The sequence below is a fragment of the Myotis yumanensis genome, unplaced genomic scaffold, assembly GCF_028538775.1.
Source record: "Myotis yumanensis isolate MYYU_CA2020_CCGP unplaced genomic scaffold, mMyoYum1.0.hap1 SCAF_3, whole genome shotgun sequence".
Lineage (NCBI taxonomy): Eukaryota > Metazoa > Chordata > Mammalia > Chiroptera > Vespertilionidae > Myotis > Myotis yumanensis.
Window position 1 is genome coordinate 152483413 of NW_027223754.1, and position 18140 is coordinate 152501552.

General features: G+C 38.5%; 2 protein-coding genes across 2 annotated transcripts in view; both read right to left on the reverse strand.

Annotated features, from left to right (window-relative positions):
* The window catches only part of TBK1 (TANK binding kinase 1), a 49392-nt gene extending 43854 nt beyond the window's left edge, over window positions 1-5538 (reverse strand). The window contains exons 1-2 of the mRNA XM_070409803.1: window positions 5451-5538; window positions 2222-2340 (exon numbers count right to left, since the gene is read on the reverse strand). Of these exons, the coding sequence (XP_070265904.1) occupies window positions 2222-2308 (87 nt within the window). The 5' untranslated portion in view covers window positions 2309-2340; window positions 5451-5538. The remainder of the gene's footprint in view (window positions 1-2221; window positions 2341-5450) is intronic.
* Window positions 5539-6361: 823 nt separating this feature from the next.
* The window catches only part of XPOT (exportin for tRNA), a 40105-nt gene continuing 28326 nt past the window's right edge, over window positions 6362-18140 (reverse strand). The window contains exons 23-25 of the mRNA XM_070409804.1: window positions 15112-15183; window positions 13318-13374; window positions 6362-8802 (exon numbers count right to left, since the gene is read on the reverse strand). Coding sequence (XP_070265905.1) covers window positions 8776-8802; window positions 13318-13374; window positions 15112-15183 — 156 coding nt within the window. The 3' untranslated portion in view covers window positions 6362-8775. The remainder of the gene's footprint in view (window positions 8803-13317; window positions 13375-15111; window positions 15184-18140) is intronic.

Below are 18140 nucleotides of genomic sequence, written 5' to 3' on the forward strand. Positions count from 1 at the left end.
TTGAAATTAATGTCACTGAGAACAAACATGGTTTCTTAAAACACATCCCTTGGAAGACTATTAGAGACTGAATACTAAACTGGGTCTTAGCAATCTTTTAAGTCGATTTTTAAAAAAATATATTTTATTGATTTTTTACAGAGAGGAAGGGAGAGAGATAGAGAGTTAGAAACATCAATCAGCTGCCTCCTACACACCCCCTACTGGGGATGTGCCTGCAACCAAGGTACATGCCCTTGACCGGAATCGAACCTGGGACCCTTCAGTCCGCAGGCCGACGCTCTATCCACTGAGCCAAACCAGTTAGGACTTAAGTCAATTCTTATGTCTCTCAAATTCTTACTTTAGGCTTTCAAACTATATTGGATAAAGTATATTTTTGTTTCCTTTGAAGAAGAGCTTCAGGTTGTCTTAAGTCTAATCTGTCCTCATTCATTCATTCATTCATTTATTCATTCTTTCATTCAACATTTACAGAGTGCCTACTATGTATAGGCACTTACATAAAGGACACTGAATATGTAATGTACGTAAAGAAAGAGGACTGGAATATAAGAAATACTATTAGTGCCAAGCACTTTATTTTTATTATTTTTAACATGTTTTTATTGATTTCAGAGAGGAAGGGACAGGGAAAGAGAAACATCAATGAGGAGAGAGAATCATCTGTCAGCTGCCTCCTGCACACCTTCTCCAGGGGATTGCCTGTACTTGGGCATGTGCCCTGGGAATTGAAAGGTGTCCTCCTGGTTCATGAGTCAATGCTCAACCACTGAACCACACTGGCCAGGCTAGTGCCAAGCACTTTCCTATACATCACCCAATCTCTATCATTTTCTATCACTTCATCAGTTTCAAATTTGCATCCCTTCCAATGCCACCTTGCTGCTGACCCCAAAACTCTTTGGGGGCAGGAAATGTACACTATTTGTAGTTATATTCACTAGGTCCACTGCAGTGCCTGACACATATCAAGTGATTATTAAAGTCTGGTTAATTGGGGTTACAGGAAGACAGACAGTCAGATGTGTTCTCAACACTAAATCCTGTGCCGCCACTTGTTTTCACTTTCTGGCACAGGACACAAAACAAAACCAATTTCTAGGACAGTAATATCCACAGTTGAGCACAGTGGATTTGATCAAGGAACCAGAGACCACAATGAACTTGAGAACCCAGAACCTGTGCACAAGTCTGGAATCAGAAGGAAAAAAGCTAAAAGTGTCCAAATGGCACTTCTGATTCATTCTCTATGAGCCATAAAATCTCTTTTTAGTCATATTCTCTCTCCAGGAGAGGAAACAGCCCCTCTGATATGAATGTTTATCTCACTGTCACTGATGGAACTAAATGGTTGGTAATCTCAAGGCTACAGGAAAATATAAAAAAACTCTTCCTTACTAAAATATTTAAGGCTCCTGTTTCTAAAAATAAGACTTAAGGAGCCTCTAAATATCATTTACTCAAAAAAAATGCATAGTACTGAAAAATTAGTTGATGATTATTTGAATTATAAAAGGATTTTTAACTCCATTATTTTTCTAGCTCTTTTCCCAGAATAGAAACTTTAATGATTGTAAATGTCTTCATTTTAAATTATTTTAATTATCTTTAATTTTACCCTCCAATATAGAATCTGACACAAATTTTTTTTTTAGTTATTGAAGTGCCTCTGGGATTTTTTCATTCTCACTTCCACTAACAAGTTCTAATTACCTCATACAAAGATAGAGCCTTTTAAACCTGGGCTCCTTTTTGATAATGGCATTTTATTCTAATCTGCCTTGTAGGGTGCTGTTTTACCGGGGGTAATGAAGCCTTAGTACAGCATATAGGAACCATCCATGGTTGCCCTCCAAACTACAGATCTGCCTTCCCTACTACCCCCAGCCCCTATCACTGCCGCATTGGACTTCTGTTAGTGAAATCATGCACAACCACAGAGGGCGAGGTTGGGGAAAGACCCAAAAGGCACACCATACCTTTCCTAGTCACTTTTTTCAGCCACCCTCCTGTTTTTCTCTGCTACCCAACATATAACTTCTGTCACCACTCAGTAGAAAGCACTGCCTCTGACAGAAGCTCTACCGTATAAAACCACAAAAACAGGAACTCTTTAGACAGTATAACAAAAACACCAAGCGTCACATTTTAGTGCAAGCGTGCTTCTCAGAAGAGTACATATAAAATGATAAAAACCTTCAGTTTTCTCTGTACCAACCTTATGTCTTCCCCGAAAGACATTTGCAGTAGCTCCTTGGCCTAAAATATCAGATAAAAGCCACAGGTGATTAGAAGTGCTCTGCATCTCGGCTTGGTCAGGCAATCCTCTTTGTTATACTAAGAGAAAAGAAAAAAAATGTGCATGTTTGTTTTAAGGGACTAATACATTTAAGAAACAAATGTGAGTTACTTATAGTCTCAAGTAAGATCACCCCTTATTTATAGCTAAATTGAGGTGTATAAACAGTCCAAAGTAAAAACCTAAGTTTCCAGCAATAGTAAAGGCTAAAGTGTTGTGTGGGCTCTGAATAACACTAGCCAATGACATCTTATATATTCAATTTCATTTACTTATCAAAAGGCTGAAAAAAACATCTAGTTCCCTTCTAATTTTGTCTTTGTCAATGAGAGTGATATTGGCCACTTCTTCAAATGTGTTGAAAGATTAATCAATGAAGAATTATATTTATTTATTTATTTATTTATTTATTTATTTATTTAAAATATATTTTATTGATTTTTTACAGAGAGGAAGGGAGAGAGGTAGAGAGCTAGAAACATCGATGAGAGAGACATCGATCAGCTGCCTCCTGCACATCTCCCACCGGGGATGTGCCCGCAACCCAGGTACATGCCCTGACCGGAATCGAACCCGGGACCTTTCAGTCTGCAGGCCGACGCTCTATCCACAGAGCCAAACCGGTTTCGGCGATGAAGAATTATATTTAAAGTGTTTCAAAATAATGCAATAGTGTAAAATGTAACAATATAGTAAAAATTACTTTGTTTCCTTCAAGGGCAGGGCAACACTAACTGCTGACACTGCATAACATTTACATAACTTAAAATTTCATCTACACAGAGCCTGACAATCACAATGGAAAGGTGCAAAAATGATTGTTGCTGAAAGATCACTAACTCTTCTGAAATTAAAGGATAGTTTCCCCAACCTGCAAGTATATAAATATAGATATGCCAAGTGCATATTATTAAATCTTAAAAAATAAACAAGAGGAAACTATGCATGTGTGGGGTCAGGAAGTATATGGAAAATCTCTGTTCTTCCTGCTCAATTTTGCTGTGAGCCTACAATTGCTCTAAAAAGTAAAGTCTATTTTTTAAAACGCATCATCCCTATCCAATAGTGGAAAAAAGCATCATCCCTTTTTAACAGTGTCCTTTAATACTGAAAAGCATGTAAGAATACTAAAAATATTTGACCTCCATGTTAGAATAAAAAGGTATGCTAGAAAGCATAAACACTAGTCTCACCAAACCACCTTAAACTTAAACCTGCTGTAATGTCAGATTAAAACACATCTTAATATTCCTTTGTAGAACTCTGGGTGGGTAGCTCAGTTGGTTAGAGCATCGTCCCAATATGCCAAGGTTGCATGTTCCCCATCTGGGCACATACAAGAATCAATCAATGAATGCATAAATAAGTGAAACAACAAATCAATGTTTCTCTCCCTCTCTCCTTCCTGCCCCCCCCCCGCCCCCGCCGTCAAATTAAAATATAATATATATCCATTGTAGTAAGTTAGAACAGACTAGGTAGTCAGTGATGAATTCATAACTGCCAATATTCCAAGTAGAATTAGGAACTTAAAGAATGGCCAGGGGTCTAAATTTCAGCAATCTTTGATATACTAAGATACATTTATGCAATTTTACCAGCCATCTAATTCAGATACGGAATGTTACATTCAGCAGTTTATTGGAAATAAGCAATAAAAATAAGATTTCCTTTTCTTTTTCTTTTTTTAAAAATATATTTTATTGCTTTTTTTACAGAGAGGAAGGGAGAGGGATAGAGAGCTAGAAACATCATGAGAGAGAAACATCGATCGATCAGCTGCCTCCTGCATACTCCCCACCAGGGATGTGCCGCAACCAAGGTACATGCCCTTGACTAGCATCGAACCTGGGACCCTTCAGTCCGCAGGCCGATGCTCTATCCACTGAGCCAAACCGGTCAGGGCAATAAGACTTCCTTTTCACAAGTAAGAAATATTTGCGATCTACTGGGGTAATAATTTATAAACTTCTCAAATGTCTTTTCAATAATATTTTTAAATAATGAAAAACCTTCCCTAGTTAACTTTGCTGTTTGAGATAACTGCAAATGGCCAACGGTATCATTAGGGACCTCTCCGTACCTAGCGGACAATATAAAACACATCTATCAGCTAAGATAGCTGCTCTCCGTACACAGATATAAGCCTGTGGTTTTACAGCGATCTGGGGAAATGTCTTCTGAAACTATCTTCCAAAGACCCCACCCAAACAGCATGCTAACACGTGACCCAGCACACCCACAAGGTGCTGGCTGCATAAATGTTTCCAAAATTTTGACACAGTACCGGCAGGCACTCAAGCCTGTTACTGCTGACCCTGCCTTCCGTCTACTTCCTTATCTACTATGCAAAATGAAAGTTAGCATTTGCCCATCAGCAAAAACCAGGAAAACGGGCCGTCCCAGGATTTCCAAACTCTCCGACCACGTGAACCATGTTAAACAGGTATCCATTCAGCGCCCTCCCGTGAAAGCGGTCGTTCTTTGGGGAGAACTGGGTTTGGGGACAAATACCTGGGAAGCGGCTGGAAAACAAACCTGCGGCCACTCCCCACAGGGAACGTGTGGGAACCTGCATTATCCACGAATTACGTGTATGTACATTAAAAACGTCGTCAGCTTCTAGCTCCCCGTGATCAGCCCCTCGTTATCAGCACTAAAACCTTAATGAAACATCTTTTTCATCATCCGACAAAAATAAGTCAATCCACTGAATAACGGCCGACCTCGCCAATGCTCGGAAACAGGGCACAGAGCGGCCAGTCTCAGGGCAAGGGAAGGGGGCGTCGTCTCCCCGGGGCGCCAGGGCCCACACTCGGCCACCAACACATCCTCTTTGTCGGTGCCCGACGTCGCCAGATCCCCGAGGGCCCGGGTCGGAGGGCCGGGAGTCCCGATGGAGGGAGTCGACCATTCCGCCCGGCTTCGGATGCCCCAGACCCCCGGGGGGCCGTGTCCGCTGGGCCCGGGTGCGCGGAGGGTCAGCACCGAGCCGCGCGGGGCTCCTGGGGTCGCCCGCCCCGCCCCCGCTCTGACTCAGCACCCCAGTTCCCCACGGAGGGCGCGAACACTCCGCGAGGCCCGAGCCCGGCTCCGCAGTCCTTTCCCCACGCGCTGCGGCCCCTCGGCCCGCAGCCACCCCACTCACCGCGCCCGGTAGCCTCCGTACCACCGCCAGCCGGCTCCCGCGGCCTCCCAGCGCCTCGGGACACTTCCGGCTTCGCCAACCCTGTCCGAGGGCCACGTGACCGAGGGCCGGCGAGCGCGTGTGCGCGTGCGCACGCCCTAGGGTCCAGCCTCAGCCTCGGAAGCTGCAGCGGCGGTGGGTTCGCCGATCGTCTCTAGCGAGGGGCGGGGAAGCCGGGGGTGTCTGCAGGGTGAAACCGGGGAGCCCTGCACAATGATTCCGATTTCCATAACCGCGAGTCCCGCCCCGTCCGGGAGAGCAGAGTGCGGCGTGGGGCGACAGTGGGGCAGGCAGAACGGAAGTCCTCATTGTAACAATCGAATCACAGGTGTGCAGAATGCTGGACACCTGAGGGGCTCTCACGGGGGAACATCCGAGTCCGAAGGGATAGATTTGTATGTTTTCAAGACCACGTTGGCTGCCGTGGTGCTAGATGATCGCTTCTTAATAATTCACTCGTGGACGTCTTAATGTACATAAGCTCTTATAAGTCCCTCTTTTAAGCGCTATTTTGGAAAATGACAATACTGGAGAGCTTTTTATGGACTAAAATCAGGCCCAGCAATATTCGTGCCGCCAAGATCTCAGGCAGCTAGCCATCCCTTCTGCCGACTGACAGCACTGCAGCCTTCTGAACGTGAGAGCTCACAGACTACTGCTGACGCAGAGCTTCTCGAACCAGCAAGAAACGGGAAACCGTGAAACCGCGAGAGCGGTTTAGAGCAGAGGCTTTTGAACGGAACAGACCTGGAGCTGCTGTTCCAGCTCTCCCTGCCAAATACTGAACTTTAAACAAGTTTGTGTTTTTGTTTTGTTTTGTTTACCTCTCTGTTATATACACAACTGCAGTAACAAAAGCCCGCTGTGATGCATTGTTACAAAGGAAGTTACTTTATTAGACTTTTAAACAATGTTTCAGTGGTGGAGTCATTCTAACAACAGACAAATCTATTCACTGCATACAATTCCAACAAGTTTTCCCATATCTAATGCCAAGGACCCGTCAAAGCTTCTTGCAACAGTGAAGCCCATAGCTCAAAGTTTATGGGAGAAGTGATGAGCTGAGCCCAAACCTTTTATTCACATATTTACCACATAGTAATTGATACACATTGAAATACCAGTGTTTTCTTAAAGGTCAAGCCACTTGTGAACCAGTGTAAGCGTTTACGATTTAATACAACTGTTAGGCACAGAACTAAACCAGGCATCATAAAACCCTTGTGGTTCCATAGTCAAGTCACACAAATCCCTAAGTTTTTTGCCTCGATGTTATCTCATCAGTAAACAGGTGAGAATCACCCTTGTGACAATTATTTGAGTGCTTGCTTTTGGAAATGAGGTGCAATGCAATACAATAAGGTAATTCATAATCGAACAGTTTCCTAATTACTATGGCACTCTATGTAAAGTGCTCTGGGAAACTTCAAGGAATGAAGATAGGAATTATACATGGTTGTATAACATGAAGTTTCATTTCTATTTCCATGTCTTGATTTCTCTTAGCTCTGAACTCATGTAAATCTTTTGAAGGGCTTTAAAAAGCCAGGGAGAAAGGAGCAGGTATCATTTTTACACATGTGGAATTAATAGTACAGTAACCATAGCTTATATCAAGCCTTCGTGTACAGGTATTGTAATAAGCTCTTTTCATGTTTAACTTAATCAGTTTAGTTATGAGGTAGCTACCATTATTTCTCCTATTTTGCACATGGGGAAACTGTGGAGAGAGAACTTCCTTAAGGTTCAAAAACCAGTTACTGGCAGAACTGTTATTTGAACCTACTTATATGAACTGTTATCTGGATCCTAGGCCTGTGCTCTTGACCACTATGCTATGCTACTCATTAGCACACTTTGAACAATTAGTATTATTGCAATAGATACAATTATCTCTCCCACAGTACAAGGGAACTCATACACAAAGCACTCAGCTTTTAATCATCTATTTTTAAAAAATCCTTATTGAAGTATAATATACATTCTATTGATCTAGTTTCATAATTCAGTCAACTTAGTTCAGTATGTTTATTCTATAACATAAGGAAAATGTTTTAAATCACTTCTAGAATTAACCCCAGAAAAAGGTCTATGTGCACAATTTAGAATACAATTTTAGGGAATTTATAGACCACTGAAGCTCATCCACGAAATCCCTAGGGACCATATTGGCTAAAGGTTAAAAAAAAAAATCCACAGAAATACCCAACCCTCCCTTAAAATCTTACTTAGACTTTTAGAATTTAAACTTAAATAACTATAGTAATTCTGCTACTCAGCGTTGTCCCTCTTTTCTTAATTTCCCAATACTACTATTGTTTTTCCTCTTGCCTTCTTGCAGTCATGAATAAAAATGGGAGAAGACAGGGGAAGGTACTTCTTCTATTAACTAAATGGACAGCAACTAGTTATAAGCATCAAACAAATAGGTATATTGTGCCCTACGTAGATCCAATAGAAGAGGTAGAAGAAATTGATTTTTAATTCTATCAACAGAATCACACAGGCTTTTTCTAGGGCATTTAAAAAAAAATTCTATTTAACAGAACTAAGTTGCATTTAGCCTTTTAGGAACATAATAAAATAAACCATCTGCAAGCTCATATGTGCAATCCTTTAAATGGGAAATCATGGAAAGATAAAATGAGAAAATAAGGCTAAAGTATTTATAATAATTCCAAAAAAGACTTGGTAGATTCACTATGTAAAATTTATTTTATTTTTTTTTTATAAAAAAATGTATAACACTGGTACCTACTCTTAAATCAGTTAATTTATGAAACCATTCTTTTTTGTAGAATACTTATTGGCATTGAAACATTTTAAAGAAATGTAATGGCTATCTACAAAAAATTAGTTTTGATCTTTTGTATCCCACCCCCATACTTTAAGTCTGCACACATAAAAGAAAATTTAAAATTTCAAACATTTTATATTCCGCAATTTAAAAAAGTACAGTTTTCCTGCTATGGTTTTTAAAGGACTTAAAAGTTTCAAGTAAAAATAAAATGGTACTAGGATAACTCTGCTGTATCTTTTAACAGCTTTTTTATATAGAACAATTTGAATCGGCATGCAAGCAACTTCTCTTGTTGTCACATACCCGTATTTAGGGAAAATTACACACATTTTACAGAAAAATCCCAATACATATACTGCAATAAGCTCAGAGCCAAGTTAAAAAGACCAGTGTGAATGGCACACAAAACTGCTTCTTTATAAATTATTAACTGGAATTTCTGATCATAAATCCTGATCATGAAGTAGGCACAGGGAGATCCAGTTCTTAGGGCCTTGCTCTCTGGAAGAACACCTGCAAATAAAGTAATGGTACAGTCAGTATTAATGTCCGAAAATACCACCTTTCACTTGAAGAATGTCTCTAAGTTGCTGAGTGCTAGTTCTCTTTTGTAAAATTCAGTAGATATTGCCCTGGCCAGTGTGGCTCACATGATTGAGCATCATCCATGCACTAAATGGTCGCTGGCTCAATTCTCAGTCAAGGCACATATGCAGCATGCAGGCTTGATCCCTGGTAAGGGTGTCTACAGGAGGCAACCAATCGATATTTCTCTCTCACGTTAATGTTTCCCTCTCTCTCAAATCAATAAAAACATATTAAACACATAATACAAGTTAAGAACTTTGTTTTTTGGACAATTTGATAAAGTCTATAGATAACTTATAGTGACAATATTAAGTTGGGAAATATTTAATAAAGTCTATAGATAACTTATGGTGACAATATTAAGTTGAAATAAAGTATTACACTAATGCTATGAGAGTCAAGTGATCAGAGGAAAACATGCTTTAGACACATTTTGCTGACTGGCACTACTATCAAAATTAATGCTGAGAAATTAAATTTTGAGGAAGAAACAAGTCAAAGCTACAGATAGTAGATGTTATCCCTTAAGGGTTTTATTATTTATTTGATTATTAAAAAGTACAGGAAACTCAGATGGTTAGAGTGTTGTCCCGATAGGCCCAGGTTGCAGGTTCAAACCCCAGTCAGGGCACATACAAGAATCAACCAATGAATGCATAGATAAAATGGAACAACAAATGGATGTTTCTCTCTCCCCTGCCCCTTTAAAATCAATTAAAAAAAAAATAACTTAAAAAATACTTTTAGCCCAGGTGGTGTGGCTCAGTGGTTTGTTGTGTCAACCTATGAACCAGGAGGTCATGGTTCGATTCCTGGTCAGGGCACATGCCTGGGTTGCGGGCTTGATCCCCAGTAGGGGTGTGCAGGAGGCAGCCGATCAATGATTCTCTCTCATCTCTTTCATGTTTCTATCTCTCGCTTCCTCTCTGAAATCAATAAAAATATATATATGAAAAAACACTGAATGCCAAACTAAGAAACATGAATGTATTTTTAGTCAACAGCAGGCTTTGAAAGTTATGAATTAGGGAAATGAATTTCAGGGGTCTGTTCAGTGTTTTCAAATAGACCTGCTTGGCGAGAACAAGGGAAGGGAGATCAGTGAGATAACAAGCCTATCCCAGATAGAAAGGAAGGGACAGCAAGTGAATGAGGAGGAAGAATCTGCAAAGAATCTGAGGAACCATCAGGCATAAAGGGAGTAGGCATGAAAGAAGGAACTTTATTTTTTCAAACTAGAAGAATAATGTTACCAATGACTTAATGCTATCAATATAGAGAAGTTGGACTTGGGAGAAAGACATTTTATGAATGCTGTTTGAATAAATTATATGTTTGGAGCATAAACCTGCTACAATGTACATATATCTGCTGTTACAGACCCCTCTAATAGAGAGTTATAATTTTTTGAATTCTTTAATGCAGTTTGATTGATTAGTTATTTAATAGGTTATCTTCACAGGCACTTTGCTTTTATGGGAAAATGGGAGTGGGAGGATTTGTGATAATAAACAGTAATTCTCAACATTCCTCTCACAAATCCTTTTGTCCGTTTAAGCTGACAAACTACTACTATTGAGGGAAAAACTGACAAGGAAAGAGTTTAGAACCAAAGTCAAAGGATAGGATACTTAAATGAAGTAAAGCCCCTTGACTTATAAATCCTTTTGAATGCCTTGGGCAAAATAAGCAGGTAGCCATTCATTAAATTACCTGCTACCAAAACATTTAGCATGGTGCTTGGTCCTCATATTTGTTGAAGGTAATAAATAAAAAATAAAGAATAGTTCCTCATCCAGCCCAGGAATTCTTTGTGGGCAGGGAAAGTTACTCATAATGGTATTTGCAGCAACTGGCACAGTACCTGTTACATAAAAAGCAGTCAGGACGTACTGAATGACTACTTAGGTGAAAGCAAGATAGTGCTGTCTCAAGAATTATAAATATAATACCAAATAAACATTTGGTACTTCTTCCCAATTTGGAGGTTTTTTTTAAAATTCAGTGATTGCCCTAACCGGTTTGGCTCGGTGGATGGAGCATCGGCCTGCGGGCTGAAAGGTCCCAGGTTCGATTCCGGTCAGGGGCATGTACCTTGGTTGCGGGCACATCCCCGGTAGGGGGTGTGCGGGAGAGAAACAGCTGGATGTTTCTCTCTCATCGATGTTTCTAACTCTCCCTTCCTCTCTGTAAAAATCAATAAAATGTATTTAAAAAAATAAAATAAAATAAAAAAATAAAGTTCAGTGATTATACAAATGTATAAAGAGCCTTGCTGGCCAAATCTGAGGACTCTACTTTTTGTCTGTTTTACAATTCAAGTTTCAAGATAGGATACACCCAAGTAACTCATACTTCTGTTTTTATATTTTTAGATCCTTCCTTTCAACTCAATATGGGAAACTGTTCCTATTTACTTGTTCCTATTTCATTACATCATGAAACTGTAAAAGAAAACTGGCATTTTCATACCAAATGCTCAGGCACATTCACATTCAGTATTCTTACCCAACTCTCTATGATCTTATGTTCAGTTGAAAGGGGTTTCACAGAAGACTCTAAAGTATAACATCCATAACTATAGATTCTTAGGAGCATGTTTTAGAGCAAAGAGATCCCAAAATAAGTAATAGTTGGTTAAACAGCCCAAGTCCTGGCTGGCATGGCTCAGTTGGTTGGAGAGTCATCCTGTGCACCAAAGGGTGGCGCATTCAATTCCCAGTGGGGGAGCAGACAGTACAGAGGCAACCGATGGATGTTTCTGTCTCTGTCCCTTCTCTCTCTGTAATCAATGAAAACATATCCTCGGGTGAGGACTAAAAAAACAAAACAAACTACAGTATCCTATCTATATAAAAGGCTAATATGCTAAGTGTCCCAGACCATCTGGGTAATGACATCAAATAGCAACACCTGGCTTCCTCTCCCTATCAACTAACCTCCTTGCAGTTTCTTCAGCCCAGGAACATGGACTTGCTTTATACCCAGGTGGAAACACTTTACACTATAATTAAATGTCTGTGAAGCATTTTCCCGTGCCTCATCTCATTTGATCCTCACAAAAGTCCTGGCGTAGGTAGATGGGAGACTGGGTGGAATCCTAATTTCTTTTCATTAACTGGAAAACGGAGATTTAGAAAGCTTAGAAACTTGACTCGACTGAAAAGAAATGGTGAACCTTGAAAATGACTTCAGGTTTTCTCACTGCACAGAACATAGTCAAACACTGCTGCAGTTAAATATTTTACCCTTTGTTCTCTCTGTGTGATCTACAATAATAATCTGCTTTGTGTTGATATTTACTGCTGTGTTGCTGACAATTACCTGAAAGAGAAGTTGGGGTGCTTCACTGGGCTGAAAAAAGTTTAGCTATATCAGAAAGCAGGACTAAGTAAGTTTGTTCTATATCTATAAAAGGCTAAGTTGACTTGTGCACATGTGATACATATAAAGCTCTCCTGGCGCCAATTGCACGTGTGTGTTTCAATCTATCATCAATGATCGTGAATTTGGTTGTTTCTGTTGACATTCTGAAGCTGAAAGAAAGCGGCAGTGTCGCAGGGAAGTAACAATGGCGATTAAATATGATCGTAATAGTGATCCCGGTAGAGATAATTATCCTCAGGTAACCAAGGTTGCTGTCATAATCAGAAACTAAGATAGAGGACCTCCTTTTGAAAGGGACTTGCTCATTCATTGTAAACCAGATCCCAATAATCTGAATGCCACTAAAATGAAACAAATCAGTATCCTATTCTTTTCCCACATAGTGGAAAAGGCTGGGGAACGGATATTGCATTAAGACTCAGAGATGACAGTGTGTCTTAATGTAATACTAGATTCAACGGATGATGCTGAAAAGGAAAATTTTCCCATTGAATTTCTTAAAAGTATTACTCCTTCGGAAATGCCGTGTCGTAAATTAGAATTGAAAGTTGGTGCAATCATCATGCTGAGAAATCTTAACGGTAAATGAGGGTCTTTGTAATGGTATTAGATTTATTATCAAAAGATTTCGACCTAACATAATTGAAGCTGAAGTATTAACAGGATTTGCGGAGGAGAGGTTGTTCTGATTCCAAAAATTGATTTGTCCCCATCTGACACTGGCCTCAGTGTTAGAATAAGTTTAATCAATTTGTCAATCATTGTTTTTATATCATGTTTTTGTTCTTTTTATGTCTTTACTGTTGTTACATCATGTTATTATTTATTAATCAATTTATATATTATTTTCATATACATTTTACTAATTTTCTTTCATCTCTGATACTTCTATTATAGAGAAAGGGGGAATAGCGATATTAAAATATTTCTTCTAATTAATTTCCTTTCAATGTGCACGAATTTGTGCACCAGGCCACTAGTAATATATATTCTCTCTTGGCTCTGAAACATTTCCTAATTATATGAAGATATGTAAGTTTTTCAAATACCTACCTTTAAGTAGTTTTTAAAAACTTTAGCATCAGGCTGCTGAAGAGCTTGACAAAACTCCTTGAGGAGCCACGAAGAGGGAAAAGAAGAGAATCAATCTATTTGTATTAAATTCATAATAATTCAAATCCACAGCACCATTTTAAAATTGTGATTGGAAACATAAAACTGACCATCTTAAGCATTTTTATGTGTACAGTATAGCAGTGTTAACTATATGCACAATGCAACTCCCCACACACCCCAGCCCCTGGCCACCACCATTCTACTTTCTGTTTTTAAGAGTATGACTACTTTAGGTACTTCAATATAATTAGAATTTTATAACTTGTCTTTCTGTGACTGGCTTATTTCACTTAGCATAACCTCCAAGGTTTGTCCAAGTTGTAGTATATGATAGCATTTCTCTTTTTTAAGGCTGAATAATAATCCATTGTGTATACATACCACACTCTATTATCCATTTATCTATGAATGGACATTTGCACTGCTTCAAACCTATAATATTTGTAACATCAAAATTAACCTGAACAGTTCCTCACCAAAATATAGTATCCTCAAGTCTAATGTTTTTCAGACAGGCTGCTTTCGCTTTTGAGAATAAGGCTCTCCTACCTAAAGGATAAAAACTACACTGCTATGGCCATTCTTACCTAGTTAGTAACTAGGCAAAGCCAGACCAAATCCTTATCGTCCTTAATCAAATTATTAGATAGAAATATAATTTTGTTTCAGTCAGCAATCTGGAGAATATTAGCTACTCAAAATCAAATGACATATTTCTATTTTCATGAGCATTAAGATCACATGAGTAACTAGTAATTTATTGTTTTAATAAAATATTAGCTTATAATAACTGAGAAAATTCATTAATATCTATAAAGTTAAAGATGATGTGTTATAGAGACCATAAATTCATTAAAAATGAGTTTGATGATTACTCTTATGTGAGATCTATCCGATTTTTCACTCAATTTTTTCAATGCCTCTTATAAAATAGCATTATAAATCACTGTTGATAAAGAAACAATTCTTAGAATCTACACAAGAGATTCTAACTAGTTTTAATCAAAACTTCGACACTGTATTAGATCTATGTGCTATAGGACAAATAGTCTGGATAACTATATGCCAAGAAAATAACTAACTGCCATTAAAGATTATTCTGTAATAGTGCAAAAGTGAGATAGCTTTCCAGCCCCTTACCTCTAAATATAGTTTCAGGTTTACAAAGTAAGCACATATAAAATGAACTACCTGGCATAAACCTTCAGAACAGATTCGTGGGCCATGGTCCCCTTTGGACCCCTTTTAGAATGGTTTTTAACACATGGGATTACAAAGGAAACTAATAATGAATTATGGTTATAAAAATTTTTTTGGCATGTGGTAGAATAAAACAGACTCAGTAATAAGGTCTAGTGGCATATCTTAACTCCTAATTTCAAACTACTACTGAGTGTAAATAATATTTTGAGATCTCTGAAACTAGTGATACAGAAAATATCTGTGATTACTTATTGGAGACAAAGTCACGGCAACGCGAATACTACTGTGATCTGTCACCTACACAATGACAGATCAAATCTCTATTAAAGGTTAGTGAAGATAAAAATACAATTTTTCCTATTCAATTTCAGAGCCCCTCCTTCTCCCACGTTTGGGCTCTTGCTATCCTACACACAGTAAAACATCAACTTGAATGCAGTTTGGCTTTCTTGGATCAAAATTTAGTTTGAATTATAGTCATATTTCTTTAATTAAATTAAGAGGAAAATCTACTAGGGCGGCTCTTACTTGAATTATCTCTGGAGCTACTTGCAAGGAAGGTAGGTATTCTTGTTGAAGATACTGAACACATTCTGGGCCCTGAAAATGAAAAGATGGTTATAACTAAATTATTTTCTTCCTTGACATCAGTAATGCTTTAAAAGAAATTGGAGCAACATATGTATACTTTAAACAGAATACAGTACTGTGATTAAGAACAGGCTCTGAAACCAGAGTCTGCTTTGTTTTGAAGACTGGCTCTGGCAAATTTCTGGTAACTTGGGCAAGTTACTTAACTTCTCTGAGCCTCAGTTTCCCCATCTAAAAAAACGGAGTTATTGGGAGGATTGGATGAATTTAGAAATGTAAAGCTTTTGAAGAGCGCTTAGTATTTACTAGCTACAAAACACTACTCAGTGTTATGTAGTGCTAAAGATTAAACAAATATTCTTTTAAAATCAGGTCATAATGTCTTCTATGCACTGAAAGGAGACAGCAAACAGAAGTGCTCCTGTTCAATCCACCACTGGGTGGACTATAGGGCAGTACCATAGTAACGCCTATCTTTAGAAACTAAAATACAAGCAAGAAAGGTCAAAATGATAGGCTAGAAGGTAATACAAATAAAAACACAACTTCCTTTTTCTGCTCACAAAATAGGGAAAAGGAATTTAGTAGCCAGATGAGGCAACCAAGACCCAGAAATATAGGATTATTTGCCCAGTCTGATTAAATCTGTACTAAAAAGCAGGTCACCTGACTTCTAAAACTATTGCTCTACATTGCTATCTTCTAGTACTTCGAGGTGCTAAAATCTGTAACAGTAGTTTTCTGGGGCATTTAGGGGTTAAGTTTGGTGAAGGGAAGAGTGAAAATTTTCACAAACTAGCCCTGACTCCTCCACCGCTTCTTAGCAACTATAAAGAAACTTAGGATCAATTTGAAAGTAGTCATCCTATAGCAATGAGTTTCTGAGAGAGAGGCCTCAAACAAATGTAATAAATCCAATAGTTAAAAAAGCTAATTTCACTTTTAAACGGGAAGGCTTTAATATGCAGATGACTTCAACCTGGTCCAACTGAAAGTAACAGTTACCAAAATTAAATCAATCCATCTCTCCTCAATACACTTCTCCCTGCATTAACACCTCATTTCTTGTTTAGTACTACTGCTCCTGAATCAAAGGATTTCTTTGTTTCTTCTTCTGCCTTGATTCCTGGGCCTCTAACCCAATGGACCTAGGTCACAATTTACTCTTCAAAGAAAGGCCATTCCTAATTGAGAGGAGGTAGCGTTTCACTGTGAAAGTTTCTCAGATCCCTTCAACTTTCCTTCTCTCCTTTTTCTTTAGTCTATTCTCCCTAAACTTAACTGTTCATGCACTGCTCATCATCTCATACCACCCCACTGTTATCACTTAAAAATAGAGTATACTTGTTTTACTTTTTTTTTTTTTTTTTAATATATTCCACTGATTTTTCACAGAGAGGAAGGGAGAGAGATAGAGAGTCAGAAACATCGATGAGAGAGAAACATCGACCAGCTGCCTCCTGTACATCTCCCACTGGAGATGTGCCCGCAACCCAGGTACATGCCCTTGACCGGAATCGAACCCGGGACCCTTCAGTCCGCAGGCCGACGCTCCATCCACTGAGCCAAACCGGTTTCAGCTTGTTTTACTTTTTAAATCAGGAAAAGTAAAATTCTACCTTAAGAGGAAGTCAGTCAAGTGAATAAATGAAAAAAATAAAGCAAAACATTTTCAAATATAATATTCCATTTGATTCAATTCTATGTGTCTAAATGAGAGCTTCTAAGGACAAGATAAATATTTCTAAACTGTAATACTTCCACACTGTTTTTTTTTTTTTTAATCATTCCTCATCCTGATTCTCTAGCATCCAATAATGTTCAACCCATTTGCCCTTTTGTGACTCTCTTCCCTTAGCTTTCGCAACTTCGGTTCTACTTCTAGTTTCCCCTTAACCCTTACTTTAGCCAAGGTTCTTTCTGACCTGGTCTTAGAAAGTCTCACTTCATCTTGACTATTACACACTTGGAACTCCAAAATCAGTATTTAGTCCTAACTGGTTCAGACCATATTCCAAACTGTTCTCTGAACATTATTTTCTGACTTAGCTATCCTAAATTATAACCCAACCTTTCACACATAGAGCTCACCTAGTCCCATTTCAGCTTTTAGCTATTACTTCTGCCTTCATACTTTAGTTAAACATGTTAACACTATCTTCTACCAAATCTACCATGCGATGTCTTATTTGTCTCCACACACTGCTTAACTTTGCCCAGAATGCCAGCTCCTCCTGTCAGTCCAATGAATCTATATTTAAGGTCAGAAAAAAAATTTAAAAATTGCCTTTCAAATGGCTTTCTTAGATTGCTCTCAGAAGCCAAGTTGCTCCTTCTCCTTTAGTTCCACAATATTACATTTAATACATAATAATATATTATATCTATTTAAAGAACTTACTTAACCCATCCCATCCCATTAAGCTATTATGCACGGGTATCCCCTGATTCTAAGATCTACAAATAAGGAAGAATTTTTTTTAAATAAATGTTTTTTTAATTTTATTTATTATTTTATTTATCTTATTTTATTTTATTGAGAAAGGGAAAGGGAGAAACATCGATTTGAGAGCGTAACATCAATTGGCTGACTCCTGAACAGCCCACATGGGGGGAATCAAGCCCGCAACCCCAGCATGTGCTCTGACCAGAACTGAACTGTGATTTCATGGATCAACACTCAACCACTGAACCACACTGGCCGGGAGAAAGCTGTTTCTTTTATAAAAGTTAATTAACTTCAGTTCTGCCTGAACTGAGGGGCTGTGCAGGAGGCAGCCGATCAATGATTCTCTCATTATTGATGTTTCTATCTCTCTTTCCCTCTCCTGTCCCCTCTCTGAAAATCAATACAAACATTAGGGAAAAAAAAGGATACAGCTTTCAAAAACAAGTCAAACAGATTTAAAACCATAACAAATATACAAGTGAGAAGAAAATGAACGAGCATGGGGTCCAAAGCTTAC